Here is a 16,664-nt window from a genome sequence, read left to right on the forward strand (position 1 = left end):
AGGGGAGGGGGACGGAAAGAGATGCATGCACTACTTTGTGCATCTAGCTTTTTCAAGACTTTACAAGCAAGTATCTTTAACTGTTGCGCCAACTCTCCAGCCCCATCTCATGTTTTTTAGCCTATGCGTATGTGTGGATGTGCACACCCTGTGTAAGGATGTGCAGAAGACACCGGAGGGTCTCAATAGTGTCCTTCCCTGTTGCTACTCTGCCTTATCTCCTTGAGACACGGTGTCTCACTGAACCTGAAGTGCAATGTTTTCCAGCTACACTAGTTGGTCAGAGAGCCTAAGGGATTCTCTTGTTCCCATCTCCCATGTGCTGGAACTACTGGCACACTCCTCTACCTCAGGTATTAATGTGCAGGCTAGGTCTCTCCACTCAGGTCCTCATACTTGTGCAAGTACTGCACTGACTGAGCCATTTCCACACACCCCTTTTCTTTTAAAGCTGAAATCAAGAATTTAGGTTTAGATAGGTATAGCAATACGTGTCTACAATCCTAACACTTGGCAGGCAGAGATCAGACATTCTAGGTAATCTTCTCCCCCCCCCCCCACCGCCGCCCTGCAGGCAGGGTCTTGCTCTAGCCTAGGCTGACTTGAAATTCATTATGTAGTCTCAGGGTGGCCCTGAATTCATGGTGATCCTTCTACCCCTGCCTCCTACAAGTGCTAAGATTAAAGGCTTGTGCCACCATGCATGGCTGTCCAGATAATCTTTGTAAAAAGTGAGTTTGACTTGGCTGTGGTAGCCCACACCTGGGAGGCAGAGGTAGGAGGATTACTGTGAGTTCAAGACCAGTCTGAGACTACATAGTGAATTCCAGGTCAGCCTGGGCTAGAGTGAAACCCTACCTTGAATCCCTGACACCAAAAAACCTGAAAAACAACAACAAAAAACAAAACAAACAAACAAAACAACCCACCACCAACAGAAACAATGACTTTGAGACCGGTGGGGGCCATAAGACAACTTATCTGAAACAAACACCAAACCACATCAAAACCATCTACACCACGACAGTGGCTCACTGGTGAGAGATTCATGAGAGCTCTGTTAGTATGCCTCGCTTGAGCTATCTCTGTTGAGCCTTGGTGGCAGCACTGTGCCACCAGTAAGTCCCTTTAATGGTTTATGTTCTGGAATACTTCAGCTGGCACAGAAGTCCCCAAAGGGATGAAAGAATTTGCCCACAAAACTCTTTTGAGATGGTGTCTCCCTTCTGTTGCCCAGGCTGGTCTCTCAAGTGATCTTCCCACCTCAGCCTCCTGAGTAATGGGTTGCAGGGGCATGCGCTACACCCAGCTTACTTCGTGATGAGCAGCTTGTTTTATATATTTTATTGACAACTTCCATATTTAGAGAGGTAATAAACCATGATAATTCTCTCCCCTCCCTCACTTTCCCTCTCACAAATCCACTCTCCACCATATCTCCTCCTTCCCTCTATTAGTCACTCCTTTTATTTTGATGTCATCATCTTTTCCTATTATGAGGTTCTTGTGAAAGTAGTACTAGGTGCTGCCAGGTCACGGATATAGAGGCAAGTTTCTGTCTGGACAATTGCAAAGCAGTCTTACTCTTCCTCTGGCTGAGCAGGTTTTTTGTTCTTTTTTTCCTTCTTCTCAAGGTAGGGTCTCACTCTACCCTAGGCTGTCCTGGAACTCACTCTATGGTACCAGGCTGGCCTTGAACTCACCAACAGAAACATCTACCTCTGCCTCCCAAGTGCTGGGATTAAAGGCATGCGCCACCACACTCTGCTCATCTATTTTTTAAAAAATATTTTCATTTTATTTATTTTCAAGGAAGGAGAGAATAGAGACAGACAGAGAGAATGGGCGTGCCAGGGCCTCCAGTCATAGCAAACAAAATCCAGATGCATGAGCCACTTTGTGCATCTGGCTTTATGTGGGCACTGGGGAATCCAACTCTGGTCGTTAGGCTTTGCAGGTAATTGCCTTACCCACTAAACCCTCCTATATGTTTTTATGAGTCTGAATAGATCATGTATTTACAGAATGTTTTCATTCCATGTATACAGGGCTGTTCCCCCACATGGAACTAGGAAGCCATGCATGTACTCACAGTAGGGTCGGTCCAGAGAGAACATCTTGAACACTCCTGGCAAGGGGCTCCTGGAGAGCGAGGATGCTGGCAAAAGTGGTCATAGCCGTTGATGGGCACGCGACAGAGGTAGCACATCTGGGCACCACAGCGGCAAGACATGCGGTTGCAGCCTTCCGACTTGATGAGGCCAGTCCCGCACTTGTGGCACTTTCTAATGCGGGCAGCAGTCATTTTCTCTTCACTGAGAAAAGAAAACATGATTGGAGCTGGCAGGAAAGATGAGCACAGAAAAATATTACCGCCATTAAGTATTTATTTCTTTCCAACATGTAATGATTGCCTGCAGCTTTTAGTGACATTCAAACAGCAAAAAGATCCTATGTTTTAAGAGCCAGAGAACTGGGCTCAAAGTTTATTATAAAACCTTGGGTAAATTTCCCAACTGCCTAGACACTCAACTTCTAATTTTCAAATTGGGAAAACACAACTTTCTCATGACCTGGGTTCCAGGTAAGACATAAGGTCCCTGGCACAGTGCCTGGTACCTTTGCAGTCAGAAAAATGATTTCTCTGTTATAGGGGTCCTAGAGACTTCCAATGGAGAGAAGAAAAAAAAAAAAAAAACAACACCTCATAATCTTCCTAAACTATGGGTTTAGACACGTAAAACACGATAAATAGGATCTGGTAGCCTAAGCCTTACACGTCTGGACTTCTGAACAGTTGGCCTGGGGGTGGGTATTACTTCTGTGTTGCAATAGGCTACTTCCCATGTCATAAGCCCACATTCCCAAGGCCCACTGCAGTGAGGCTGTTTTCAGAATCATGTGAACTGATTAAGTTGGACAGGCAGCTAAAGTCAAAATGACAGAGTGCTCTTTATCAGAAGCTGCTAGTCCCAGCTACAAAACCATACTTTTCACATTCCTCTGCTAAACTGGTGGCCTTAAAGGCAGAGTGTGAAGGGCTGTGTGTTGTACACTCTGCTGGAAGTATGCAGGGTCCCAAAAACAGCAAGTTCAAAGGTCTGCTACTGAATGCACAGCGGCCAAAATGTGGCCAGTTGCAAGCTGTGGCTCATAGCACTGGAGTCCAGGAGGGGAGTCTGACAGGAAGTGCTCTGATTGTAGATATGTGGAAGAGCTTGCTGCAGTGAGCTCCTCATATGGCAGATCATGTGTCTAAATATGTGTCAAAGCATTAGAAAATTGGATGCTATGAATTCATATCCAATCTGCCAGTGGCACAAAAGGAAGGAAAGCAGAACGTTAGCTAGAGAAGAATTGGCACTCAGTGCAAGTTACAGAAGAACAAGTGGTTTTTAAGCTCTTTTGAACAGGAAGACAAAGTTTAAAGTGAATTTACCATTGGTAACTTAAGAGTAGAGCATATGTTGATGATATTAATTACTGAGCAATAATGAAAGATTTTCTTTTAGTGGTATCGGCTATGACACAAAATTCTGATGACAAAGTTTCCCATATGAAAAGCTGTGTGCAAAACACAAGTTCAGTTTTCTGGAAGTACACCCTGGAGTCAGGCCTGGGTTTCAGCTGCTGTGCTGGCTGGCTTGACTTTTCCCCTGGCCAGCGTGCAGCATGTAACATGTAGCATACTGTGTGAGAAGAAGCTAAAACGACAATCAAGGTTACACTGGTTTCCCAAAGGTTCAAAGACAGGGTATATTTGCTTGTTCTCTTCCCACCAAGTTGCCACGTGTGAATAATAGGTGTGGTTAGGAAGAAAGGGTAGTACCAAGGAATCCATGAAGAATGCTTCCAAGTCAACACTGCTGAGATGATCAAAGAGCTATCTGACACTGCATGAAGCTGGCCCAGTCTACTGCTTTTGTATTCACTAGAAGATGATACAGAGGACCAGAATGATCCTACCAAAGTCTGCTACTATGAGAATGTGGTGCCAAGGGGAATGAGGAAAAGCCACAGTCAGTTCTTTTGTTGGAGGGTGGTTTAGAAGTAGACTGTGAACTAGGCAGGAAATAGCCCCACAACAGGATGCTCCCAGGGGCAGGGCAGGAAGAAAAGCCTGAGCTTCTCCCAGCTGTGTGTGCTGACCTGGTGCTCAACAGGAAGACTGAGAGACACCTTCTGCATGACCAGCTGGTGCCCTGATTCCACGGCTACTTGCTATAACCATCCAAGGATAACGGGCAGTCCTCTTCGGCAGCTACCTTACATTCTAAGACATATGCTATTAAAAATTTTATCGTCTTCCTTTGTGAGTATGCCTATTATTATTATTATTACTGGTTTTTCTTTGAGGTAGGGTCTTGCTCTAGCCCAGGCTGACCTGGAATTCACTATGTAGTTTCAGGGTAACCTTGAACTCACAGTAATCCTCTTACCTCTGCCTCCCTAGTGCTGTGATTAAAGGCTTGCACCACCACACCCAGCCTATTTTTAAAATTTTATTTACTTATGGGGGGGGGGGATGAGTGAGCGAGTGAGTGAGTGACAGAGAGAGAGAATGGGTGCATCAGGGCCTCCAGCCACTGCAAACAAAGCAAACAAATTTCAGACACATGTGTCACCTTGTATATGTGGCTTATGTGGGTACTGGGGAATCAAACCTGGGTCCTTAGGTTTTAGAGGCAAGTGCCTTAACCACTAAGTCATCACTCCAGCCCAAATATGTGTATTTTTTCTTTTTTTTGTAATGATGTACATATAATTGACCAAACTAAACTATTCCAAATGTATCATTCAGGACTACAGGGGGATTTCTTCACTCTCTAAAAAAAAAATTTTTTTTAGAGCCAGGTGTGGTGACACATACCTTTAATCCCAGCACTTGGGAGGCAGAGGTAGGAGGATCACCATGAGTTCAAGGCCACTCTGAGACTACATAGTGAATTCCAGGTCAGCCTGGACAAGAGACTCTACCTCAAAAACAAAACAAAACAAAAGTTATTTATTTATTTGTAAGCACAGAGACGGGGGGGGGGGGGGGGGGAGGGAGAAAGGGAGTGAATGGGCATGCTAGGGCCTCTAGCCACTACAAACTCACTCCAGATGCATGTGCCACTTTATGTGGGTATTGGGGAATTGAGCTCAAGTCGTTAGGCTTTGCAGGCAAACACCTTAACAGTTGAGTCATCATAAAATAGTTTGTTTTGGTGGTTGTGTTGATTTGGAAACAGACAAGAGAGAGGAGACAGACAAGAGAGAACGGGTGTGGCAGGGCCTCTAGCCACTACAAATGAACTCCAGATGCATGTGCCACTTTGTGCATCTGGCTTTACATGAGGAACTGAGCCTGGGTCCTTTGGCTTTGCAGGAAAGCACCTTAACTGCTGATCCATTTCTCTACCCCCATGTGTGTATTATGAGTGTGTAAATGCCACCAAGGCCAGAGGACAACCTTGGGATGTAAGTTCTCTCCTTCTACTTTATTTGAGACAGTGAATCTTGTTATTTTGCCACTGGGAAGGCCAGACCAGCTAGCCCCAAAACTCTGGGGGATTCTCCCAACTCCGCTTCCTACTGTCTGTAGTGGCACTGGGATTGCTTTTCCCTCCCACTGGGCAGGCCTCAAATCCAATGACAGCAACTAGTTACCCTCATAACAGACATGTAACTGTTGTACTATGTGTTCCTCCTTGCCTATGCGGCCAGTTGTGTTGCTTGTAGTTTCCACTGCTGGTTGGTTAAGGCTGCTAATTTCTTTCCTCCATTAGGCAGCATAGTACTTTCTGGCATTATGACCATTAGTCAGCAAGGAGGAGGCTTCTAGCTCAGCTCCAGCTTACTTTCTCAGTGACATGCAGCCCAAATGTGTAGCGTCTTCAGCAAAAGGCTTTCCTATCTTGTTCTGGTGGGAAACCAAGACAAGAGCCTTGATAAATAGCCTGCATTGTTTTGGGTACCTCAGAGGCCACCTTGACTAACAACTCAGCGGTTACTATAGATCTGAGCTTTAGTAGGCAGGCTAGCTTGTGGAGCAAGCCTTTCACCACTTGGTCACCTCCCTAGCACATCTATTTATTTTATTTTATCAAAGACTTACTGTCGGACCCAGGTTCCATCCTCCAGGTCCAATGTAAGCCAGATGCATAAGGTGGGGCATGTGTCTGGAGTTTGTTTCCAGTGGCTAGAAGCCCTGACATGCCCATTGTCTTTCTCTCCCTCTGTCTCAAATAAAAATAATAATAATTAAAAAAAACCTAGTTCCAGCCAAGATGACGACCGCCTAGCTGTGCTGCAAATCCCGGGGAAAGAAAGATGCAGATCCTAAGGAGAGAGCCATCCCTCATACCTCAAAAGGGCCCCAGCTGAAACTAAGGAAAACTGGGGAAACAAGCAAGGGTGCTGTTTTCCTGATGAACCGGATACCAGCACAAAGGGGAAGGAGACCAACACAGAAAAATCAACGCCTACCACATCAGAGAGCCAGAGCCTCAGAGGCCCCCAACACCTCAGCACTGAAGCAGACCAAAAATGAACCCAACAAGGCTCAGGGAAATTTTGCGGAAGAGGGGGCAGAAAGAATGTCGGAGCCAAATGCTGGGTCATGATATGCAGAGACATTGATCGTACCAATAACTGTGGGCTAACTCCACAATGCATGACTCATATACCTCAACAAGGAGGGGCCAATGGGGAGGGGGTAAGTCATGGATGAGCCTAATAAGGGTGCCAAACTGCCTGTATTTGCAGAATAGAAAACTTAAAAAACAAAAAACAAAAAAAAAAAAAACCTGTATAACAGAAAGAAAAAAAAAAAAACTAAAAAAGGAAAAGAAAGGGCTGGAAAGATGGCTTATTGGTTAAGCCACTTGTTTGCAAAGCCAAAGGACCCAGGTTCAATTCCCCAGGACCCACATAAGCCAGATGCACAAGGTGACGCCTGCTATTTGGAGTTTGTTTGCAGTGGCAAAGAGGCTTGTAGATAAGTAAAATATTTAAAAAAGAATACTCAATTCCCATGAGCATCTTTTTTTGTTTGTTCTTTGTTTTTTGAGGTAGGGTTTCACTCTGGCCCAGGCTGACCTGGAATTAACTATGTAGTCTCAGGACAGCCTCCAACTCATGGCGATCCTCCTACCTCTGTCTCCCGAGTCCTGGGATTAACGGCGTGTGCTACCACGCCCGGCTTGCATGAGCATCTTAAGAGATTCAAGGTGCAGGGTGGTGGCTCTCCTCACATGTCTGTGTGGCCTGTACACAAGAAGGGGCCTTGAAGGGCAGTGCACTGTGGAAGCCCAGTGCTAAGAGATTGTAGCTGCTGTTCTAGACACTATTCTTAACACAGCAATAAACAGCTCCTGGTAACTGGTATACAATACTGATCTGGAAAGCGCTTTTATTCTCTGACCAGAAAAGCAGCAGACAAGAATCTTATCTGTCACCCACCAGGACAATTCCCTATTTTGTGACTCAAATGACACACAGACAGATCTGACTTGCTGAACAGAGCAGGTGATCTAGGATGCACTGATACGGGACATGAATGTCAGATAGTGGGAGTGAAAGTCCTGGTGTAATCACACAGGCACGTGTCTAGAAGTCAGGTGTGGAACAGATCTGTCTTTCCAAAGGCAAGCTTACTAAAGCAAAGTATGTTTGTTTGGGAAGCTTTCTTGGCATCTGGAATTGATATACATCACATTGGATACTCTCCTCTGACAAGGCATGCTGATAGGATGGGCCACCAACTTGAAAGAGGGCCCCACATATTCCAAGGGTCCAGGGCTAACAAATCTCAGAATACAGGGCCTATTCCAAGGAGCCACACTCCCTGAGAAATATCTGCGGCTTGCTGCTGTGTCTTGGAAAAGCCAGGTCCTGAAGCTATGCTTTTCAACATAAAGGCTGCTTGTTGCATGTATGGGCTATTGGCAGGACTCAGCTCCTGGACATAAGGACTGAGGACCAGTTTCTTGGTGGCTACAGGTTGACATGCGCTCTTAGCTCCTAAAGGCTGCTACCTGCTTAGCTCCATCTTCACAGGTAGCAATGGAAGATCAAGCCCTTTTCATGTTTCATGGCTGCTCCATCTATCTGACCAGGGCCAGAAAAAGTTTCCTATTTAATGATGTGTGATTAGATTAAGTTCACTCATGAGTATCTGCCCATCTCAAGGTTCACAACCTTAAACACATTTGCAAAGTCCCTATGGTCATATAAAGAGAGGACATCACTGGGAAGAGGGAACCATTTCATTATTCAGCTACCAAAGTTATGGCATAGCTGGTCGTGGTGGCACACACCTTTAATCCCAGCACTTGGGAGGCAGAAGTAGGTAGATCACTGTGAATTCGAGACCACCATAGGGTAGAGTGAGACCCTACCTTGAAATACCAAAAAGTTACAGCATAGATCAAACAAGAAACCATGAACCCGAGGTTCAAGTCTTTGCTATGCCACTTACTATTTGTGTGACTTGGGCAAGTTACCTGGGCTTTCTGTGCTTCAAGTGCCGTACCTATAAAGTGCAAATAATAGATTCTGATTGTGCTGGAGACTCAAAGATGGTTAACAACTGCTCCAGTGGCTACATATGGTATCTTTCTTAGAGCCAGATTGTATCCATGTGGTTTACATAACTTCTGCATCATTTCCAACTTGAAGAAAAGCTGCCTGACAGACAACTTGTCTCCTCATTCTTTTTTTAAAATTTATTTATTTGAGGGTGACAGAGAGAGAAAGAGGCAGATAGATAGATAGATAGATAGATAGATAGATAGATAGATAGATAGACAGGGAGAGAGAATGGGCACGCCAGGGCCTCTAGCCGTTGCAAAGGACCTCCAGATGCGTGCGCCCCTTGTGCATCTGGCTAACGTGGGTCCTGGGGAATCGAGCCTCAAACTGGGGTCCTTAGGCTTCACAGGCAAGCGCTTAACCGCTAAGCCATCTCTCCAGCCCTCTCCTCACTCTTTACCTATGATGGAGTGGTAATGCAACCACTATTTAGGGACAACCTTGCTGAGAATTCTCCCTGTAGAGTGGCAAGGCAGTGGAAAAAGGAACTTGGATTTGAAGTTGACCTCACAGGGCACAGGAGAGAAACAGACTTCTGCAGCACTTGAGTCATTGGACTTTATATTTACTTTAAATATTTTTATTTATTTACTAGAGAGACAGCATGAGACAGCAAGGGCACATTCTCAGGCCTCCTGCCATTGCAAATGAACTGCAGAAGCTTGCACCACTTTGTGCATCTGGCTTTATGTGAATACTGGGGAAACTAATTTGTAAGTGTCTTTAACCATTGTGCCATCTATCCAGCCCTTATAATATTATTTAGAAAATGTTCAGTCAGAGGGAAGATCATATTGTACAGATATTTTTTTTTTTTTTAAGGTAGGGTCTCACTCTAGCCCAGGATGACCTGGAATTCTTCATGTAGTCTCAGGGTGGCCTCAAACTCACAGTGATCCTCCTACCTTGGCCTTCCAAGTGCTGGATTAAAGGTGTGCATCATCACACCCAGAAATATTAGTATTTTTTGTTGTTGCTGTCTTTTTTTTTTTGAGTCAGGGTCTCACTCTAGCCCAGGCTGACCTGGAATTCATTATGTAATCTCAGGGTGGCTTTGAACTCACAGCAATCCTCCTTCCTACCTCTGCCTCCCAAGTGCTGGGATTAAAGGCATGTACCACCATGCCCGGCTAGTATTAGTAGTTTTGATACAACCTTTTGAATTCAAGAGACTGGCAATTCTACTTACCATCTCAACCACCAGCATACTATAATATGGATAGAAACAATGTAACCTGTTACGCCTGTTTATTGTTAGTTAATAAGAAGATAGAAGGGGCCCAGTGTTTATTGATGCATACATACAAGGTTGGCATTCATAGGCACCAGTTTTCTCTAACATTTTATTTATTTGCAGAGAGGGAGAGGGAGAAGGGGAGAAAGAGAAAATATGAATGGGTGTGCCAGGGCCTCTTGCCACTGCAAATGAACTCCAGATACATGTGCCACTTGGTGCATCTGGCTTTACTTGAATCCTGGGGAACTGAGCCCAACCCTCAGGCTTTGTCGGCAAGGGCTTAACCACTAAGCCACCTCTCCAGCCTTTGTTTTGTTTTTCAAGGTAAAGTCTCACTTAAGCCCAGGACGACCTAGAATTCACTCTGTATTCCCACGTTGGCCTTGAATTCATAGCGACCCTCCTACTTCCCTATCTCTGCCTCTGTCTGCCTCTGGAGTGCTGAGATTAAAGGTGTGTACCATTATGCCTTTTTTTTTTTTTTTTTAAAAAAAGCAGGGTCTCACTCTTGCCTAGGCTCAACTGGAACTTACACTGTAGCCCAAACTGGCCTTGAATTCACAGTGATCCTCCTACCTCGGTCTCCCCAGCCAAATGCTGGGATTAAGGGTGTGTGCCACCACACCCTCCCCATATGCCTTTGTACCAGCTCCATGAGGCTATGGGGGGACTGAACCTTTCCCAGCATCCTTGGGAGACTGGAGTGATTGAGCTGGCTCTCCCCAGAGCCCTCTCTGCCCTGCAGCTCTCCATCACATTACTTACATAGACGTCCGGTACTTGATGTCATCCTTTTCAGCCAGCTCTTCACACGTGAGGCCATTATGTTCTTTCCAGAGTCCCTGACACTTCCTACAGGTCTCCTGGGAACAAAGGACAGACAAAAAGACAGCTCCTGATGAGTGGGTAACACGAAAGCTCTTGTTTACAAAGGCTCATTAAATGTGCTTCATGGGACTTGGAGTCTTTGCGGGTTCCTGTCCCTCTTGGCAAGGCTGCTACTAAAGAGGTAAAGCAGCACAAGGTGCAGGACGGTTTTCCCTCTCTTTCCATCACCCAATCTGGGATGCTGGGGGCTGCTTGGAAGCAACAGAGACAAAGATTGGGTCTTTTGTAAAAAATATTTTATTCTTATGTATTTATTTATTTATTTGACAGAGAAAGAGGGAGAGAAAGAGAGTGGGTGCGCCAGGGCCTCCAGCCACTGCAAACAAAGTCCAGACACATGCGCCACCATGTGCATCTGGCTTACGTGGGACCTGGGGAATCGAACCTGGATCCTTAGGCTGTGCAGGCATGTGCCTTAATTGCTAAGCCATCCCTCCAGCCCTCTGCCTGCTTTCTTGCTGTAGGTGTACTGGGTCATAGACACCAGAGCCATAGTACCAGGCTCTATGTGGGCTCTAGGGTTCTGAACTCAGCCATCTGGTGATTGTGCAGCAAGCACTTTACCCACTGAGCCGTCCCCCCAGCTTTCAGACTTGTGATTTTATTAGATCAATCTGTGTAGGAAACAGACGGGAGGAAGGAAAGACTGAAGTGCAAGAAATGGCTAAGATTGAGTATGGCCATGGCCATCTGACAGGGACAAAGGTGACTAATGAGGACTTGGGAGAAACTGAGGAAGCAACTGAGCTTGCAGCAGGAAGGAGGTGCCAAGGGCGGAGACTTGGTTAGTGGTTTGTGCAAGCAAAGATAACAGTGATACTCATGAGGCTTTGGGTGGAGGGAGGCAGTTAAGATTCCATCTGACCTGGGCAGCAGTGACCCCAGTGGATGGGTGACAAGAGTCAGTGGAAAAGTTTGCCACTTAGGAAAGGGCAAGGCAGATGCTGCTTAGATACACATTAGTACTTAACAGTACTTTCAGAATTATCTTCTACAGCTGAATGCTCTATGATTAACCTGTGGTTGAGGTAACTCGATTAAGAGTCAAGATGGTACAGGACAGAGCCTGGCACTTCTCTGTAAGAAAGGTGCTGGTAGGCCAAGGCTTCACAGCACCTGCCTGTGACCCCAGCACGCAGAAGGTAGAAGACATATGGTTAAATCTGAGATATGCTTGGGCTACAAAGCAAGAGACTCTGTCTCAAAAATAATAAATAAATAATAATAAAATAAGAACATGGCTGGAGAGATGGCTTACTGGTTAAGGCATTTGCCTGCAAAGCCAAAGGACCTTGGTTTGAATCCCCAGGACCCATGTAAGCCAGATGCACAAGAGGGTGCATGTGTCTGGAGTTACAATTGCAGTGGTTGGAGGCCCTGGAGCACCCGTTCTCTCTCTCCCTCTCTCTGCCCCCCCCCCCAATAAATAAAAGTGAAATTAAAAAATAAAAAGAATCCTAGCCTAAAAAAAGAAAAAAGTAGGAAAAAAGTAGAGCTGGATATGGTGGCATGTCTTTAAACCCAGCACTCAGAAGGCAGATGTAGGAGGGTCACAGTGGGTTCAAGGCCAGCTGGGGACTACAGAGTGAGTTCCAGGTCAGCCTGGGATAGAATGAAACCCTGTCTAAACAAACACACACACACACAAACAAAAGAAGGTAACTTAATTTTAGAGATGTAAACATCAAAGTGATGGTTCAGGGAGCCCAGAACCTGAAAGGATGGGCTGTGACCTAAAGGCTCCAATCAATGGGGTAGCTGAGTAGTTTATGTAGTGCTGGGGATTGGGAAAGCCCCCACTATAATGCCATTGCTTCCAAGGGACACAGATGTTTTCTGGTCCACTGCCTACATCCAGTTCAGAGAACAGAGGTGAGTCAGTAGTGTACTTAATTAGCACCCACTGAAATGTACAGCAGCACAGAACTGTTCTTCAATTGCCTGCTGCGGAAAATGAGTGGATAAACAACAGCTGGAGAATAGATGAGTTGTGTTGGGTCCTATCTTCCCAAACAATACAATAGAACCACCCACCAGGAATGACAGCTTGGAAGCAATACATGATAGTGAGGTAGCACTTTTTAGCATTTGTGGCCAGTCTGTTATTAATTCATGGCCCTGCTTCCCAAAGTTAAGAAGCCTGGGCTGGAGAGATGTGGATAAGGCACTGGCCTACAAAAGCTGAAGGACCCAGGTTCAATTCCCCAGGACCCACATAAGCCAGATGTGCATGCACCTGGAGTTCATATGCAGAAGGGGCTGGAGGCCCTTGCACACCCATTCTCTCTCTCTCTTCCTATTTCTCTCTCAAATTAAAAAAAATAAAAAAAGGTTGGCAATGGCTTAATAAGTGCTTAAGGTGCTTGCCTGAGAAGCCTAAGGACCCAGGTTTGATTTTTCAGGCCCCACATAAGACAGACGCATAAGGCGAAGAGTTCATCTGCAGTGGCTGGAGGCCCTGGTACACCCTCTCTCTGTCTCAAATAAAACTAACTAATTAATTAACCAAAGAAAGAAGCCCCATTCTCCAAGTGAGGCACAATGAGGGCCAAATGGCCAGACTAAGCTGGAGCCTGTTGTGTTGTGAGGGTCACACGTTAGTCCTCTGGTTCACATTCCACATCATCGTGGTCAGACTATGGCTATCAGGCATGGTACTTTCTTCTCAGCAAAGGGCCCAATGGTTCTGAAGAACAAGCCTCAACTGTCTTCTGTGGAGATGCTGTAGCTTGACACCAAAACACACAATTTAAAAACAAGGCAAGCACAGAGCAGCCTGGGCACTCATGCGACTGTCTCTCTTCTAAACACAGTGGGTAGCTTACTAAACTGTAGTTCTCTCCTGTCAGGTTTTGTTCCTAAGCTAACACTATGAGGCCGAAGTGGTGTTCTGAGTGCTTCTGTAACGTGAAGATAACCGTGCTCTAAAAACCTGTGCAGGGCCATTTTGGAGGGTAAAGCCTCCTGAAAGTAACTTGACAACAACATGAGGGACAAAACATCTCGACAGGCCTGTCCTTCCCAGATTTTCCTGCTGCATGTGACTTTAGTTCAGGAGAGAGCAAGGAGAGGGGAGGATGGCTTACTTGGGCAGCTCCTTAAAGTACCTGCCAGTTACTGCTCTTCATGGTACCAGAAGCCTGCTGGTTAAATCTCATGAGACCAAAAGGTTCTCCAAATGTGGAAGATTTTTTTTTTTTTCCTTCTTCTTGAGACCAGGTCTCTAGTCCAGGGTGACCTGGAAGTCACTCTGTAGTTCCAGCCTGAAACTCGTGATGTTCCCTGCCTCCACCTCTGGAGTGCTGAGATGGCAAGCCTGTGGATCCGTGCCTGGTTTATGTGGTGCTGGGCACTGAACCTAGGGTGTCATGAATGCAAGACAAGCACTCCAACAACTGAGCTACAGTGTGTCCAACTCAAACATTTTGCTATATGAAGAAAACACTGTCTCATGTCTAATGGGAAGGAGGCTGATCACCCTCCAACTCAACACCAGCTGTACAAGTCCCAATACCCCAAAAAACAATGAGTATTTTTTTAAAACTGTTCTAGACAACTCTCTCAAGAAGCTAAAATTCTTCCTAGATATATAGCTTACTCAAAAACCAGCAAACCATGGGCTGGAGATACGGTTTTGCCTGCAAAGCTAAAGGATCCTGGTTTGGTTCTCCAGGACCCACGTAAGCCAGATGCACAAGGGGGCGCATGCATCTGGAGTTCGTTTGCAGTAGCTAGAGGCCCTGGTGTGCCCATTCTTTCTCTCCTGCAAATAAATAAATAAATTGCACCCACACAGATATACATACTTATACACATATACCCAGAAGACAACTATCCTGAAGGCATTACTTCACCCAGACCCAGCAGGTTAAAATAGCCTCTTTGCTGTGCAAATCTTGGGCAAAGAACAGGTGAAAGGCCTGAGGACACAGATCCTCAGCTCCCTCCCAGGCTTCAGATTTCACCAGCTTGACCTTTAGCTTATGTTGGAGTCAGAACACCAGAGAATTGCTCCCTTATTTCTGACTGGTTCTTCCAGTGCAACCATCAAACTTGCTCTCCAGGGAATAGGAAATTGCTGGTCTAGCCCCAGGACACAAGGCTATGGCTGATCCAAATCTAACCTGGGCAATTCCAGCTGTCCGTTTGGTCACCTCAGGTACTCAAAAAAAAACTGGTAAGACTGTCACTTTTCTGAGGTTTCCAAGTGAAAGATGAAACACCTGATTTCACAAATACTTAGCCAACTCTAGGGACCACAGGGACATAGGTAGTCAGGCCACCCATGTCCTTCAGCTGTCAAAGCCACTGGTGGTCCCTACCAGGAGGCCCAAGTGCCAGATGAACAGTAGTCAGAAGGGCACTGTAACAGATGCAAGAAGCTCTGGAATCAGTGTAGTCCAGCCATGTTGAAGACCAGGCAGACTGACTTCCTCTTCTTCTTCACCCAAGGCCCCAAAGACTTCCCTTTCTCTCAGGCTAAAGAGGAGGTGCACATCAGCCAGAGGAGCCTGGTCCTTGTCCTCAAGAAGTTCAGTCTACAGAGGAAGCAGCTGGCTAGTCAGGAAAGGAAGCACGGCACGGCGGAGTGAAGTGAAACAAGAGGGCACATGCACATGAGCACCAAGCAGGCAAGCCATCGCTGAGGAGCAGGTATCTTCAAAGGATGGGATAAAAAGTAAAGCCCTCTAGGAATGAGCATATTCATGCAACCAATACAGCACATCACTTGCGGGGACCCATACCATCTTGTGAGGTGCCTTTCCCAGGTCTGCCAGCTATGGCAGAGCAGACCCTTCACACTCAATATCTCAACAACGAGACAATCCACAGGCTGAAGTTTTAGGGAGCACAAGTTTTCCACATTGTTAAATAGTATCATTTTAGCAGGGCATGGTGGCTCATGCCTTTAATCCCAGCAGTTGGGAGGCAGAGGTAAGAGGATTGCTGTGAGTTCGAGGCCAACCTGGTACATGTAGGCATGTTAATTATTCCAGGTCTGTCTGTCTGTAACAATCTGGTGATGCCTAACCTATCTCATCTCCAACTGAGGCTAAAGGCACAGAGATAAGAGTAACTGAGGCACCTTACTGCCAGCTTTTACAAAGTCCTGTTCCAGACCCCCAGAGACACCTGGAGGCCTAGACAGTCACTGTCCTAAACAAGTAGTTACCTTGGATTCCAAAACACAAAAACTTCTCAGACACAGCAGGAGCCAGACTTCTTCAAATCACCTTGCAGAATCGGAACTGAGAAAGTGATCATACAGACTATACTATGACCAAAACTACTTCATTATGCAGACCTCTCACCATCTGCCCCAATTCTTCCTCTGTTCAGGCCTAATGCTCATGCCAGTGCCCTGAATAGAGACTTGGGGTTACAGAATCTCTTTATCTGTATTTCCCAATGTGGCCATGCTGATTGAATCTCCTTTCACCACTATGCATCTCTTTTTCTCTGAACTTTTAGGTCTCCTAGAGCCAGGGCATTAGCTCTGAAGTTCTGGTAACAAGGCCACGACTACTTCCTAAACCAAGCTTGGCAGGGTTAGGGGAGATGGACCTAGGATGGGGAAGAGCAGCACACCTACTGAATTATAAACAAGAGGACTTTAATTTTCCCACATGGCTTCAGCAAGAGACTTTGTTATTACTATCTTAATTTTAGATTTTTATTTGAGAGACAGAGAGAGAGAGAATATATATTGGTGTGCCAGGGCCTCAGCCACTGCAATCTAACTCTAGACACTTGCGCCACCTGGTGGGCATGTGCAACCTTGAGTGCTTGCCTCACCTATGTATGCATCTGGCTTACATGGGATCTGGAAAGTTGAGCACAGGTCTTTAGGCTTTATTGGCAAACACTTTAACCACTAAGCCATCTCTCCAGTGCTATTATCTTAATTTTAAAGCACACTGTTGGGGTGGGGTGTGGCACTTTGGTAGAACACTTGTCTTGC

At 45.8% G+C, this 16,664-nt stretch overlaps 1 protein-coding gene across 8 annotated transcripts in view; it reads right to left on the reverse strand.

Annotated features, from left to right (window-relative positions):
- The window catches only part of Rnf216 (ring finger protein 216), a 152,438-nt gene that overhangs the window by 19,682 nt on the left and 116,092 nt on the right, over positions 1-16,664 (reverse strand). For all 8 annotated transcript variants that reach the window (XM_004671304.3, XM_004671303.3, XM_045143301.1 and 5 more), the window contains 2 exons: positions 10,580-10,677; positions 2,093-2,315 (listed from right to left, as the gene is read on the reverse strand). In XM_004671304.3, the coding sequence (XP_004671361.2) occupies positions 2,093-2,315; positions 10,580-10,677 (321 nt within the window). The remainder of the gene's footprint in view (positions 1-2,092; positions 2,316-10,579; positions 10,678-16,664) is intronic.

The sequence above is a fragment of the Jaculus jaculus genome, chromosome 2 (assembly GCF_020740685.1).
Source record: "Jaculus jaculus isolate mJacJac1 chromosome 2, mJacJac1.mat.Y.cur, whole genome shotgun sequence".
Classification (NCBI taxonomy): domain Eukaryota; kingdom Metazoa; phylum Chordata; class Mammalia; order Rodentia; family Dipodidae; genus Jaculus; species Jaculus jaculus.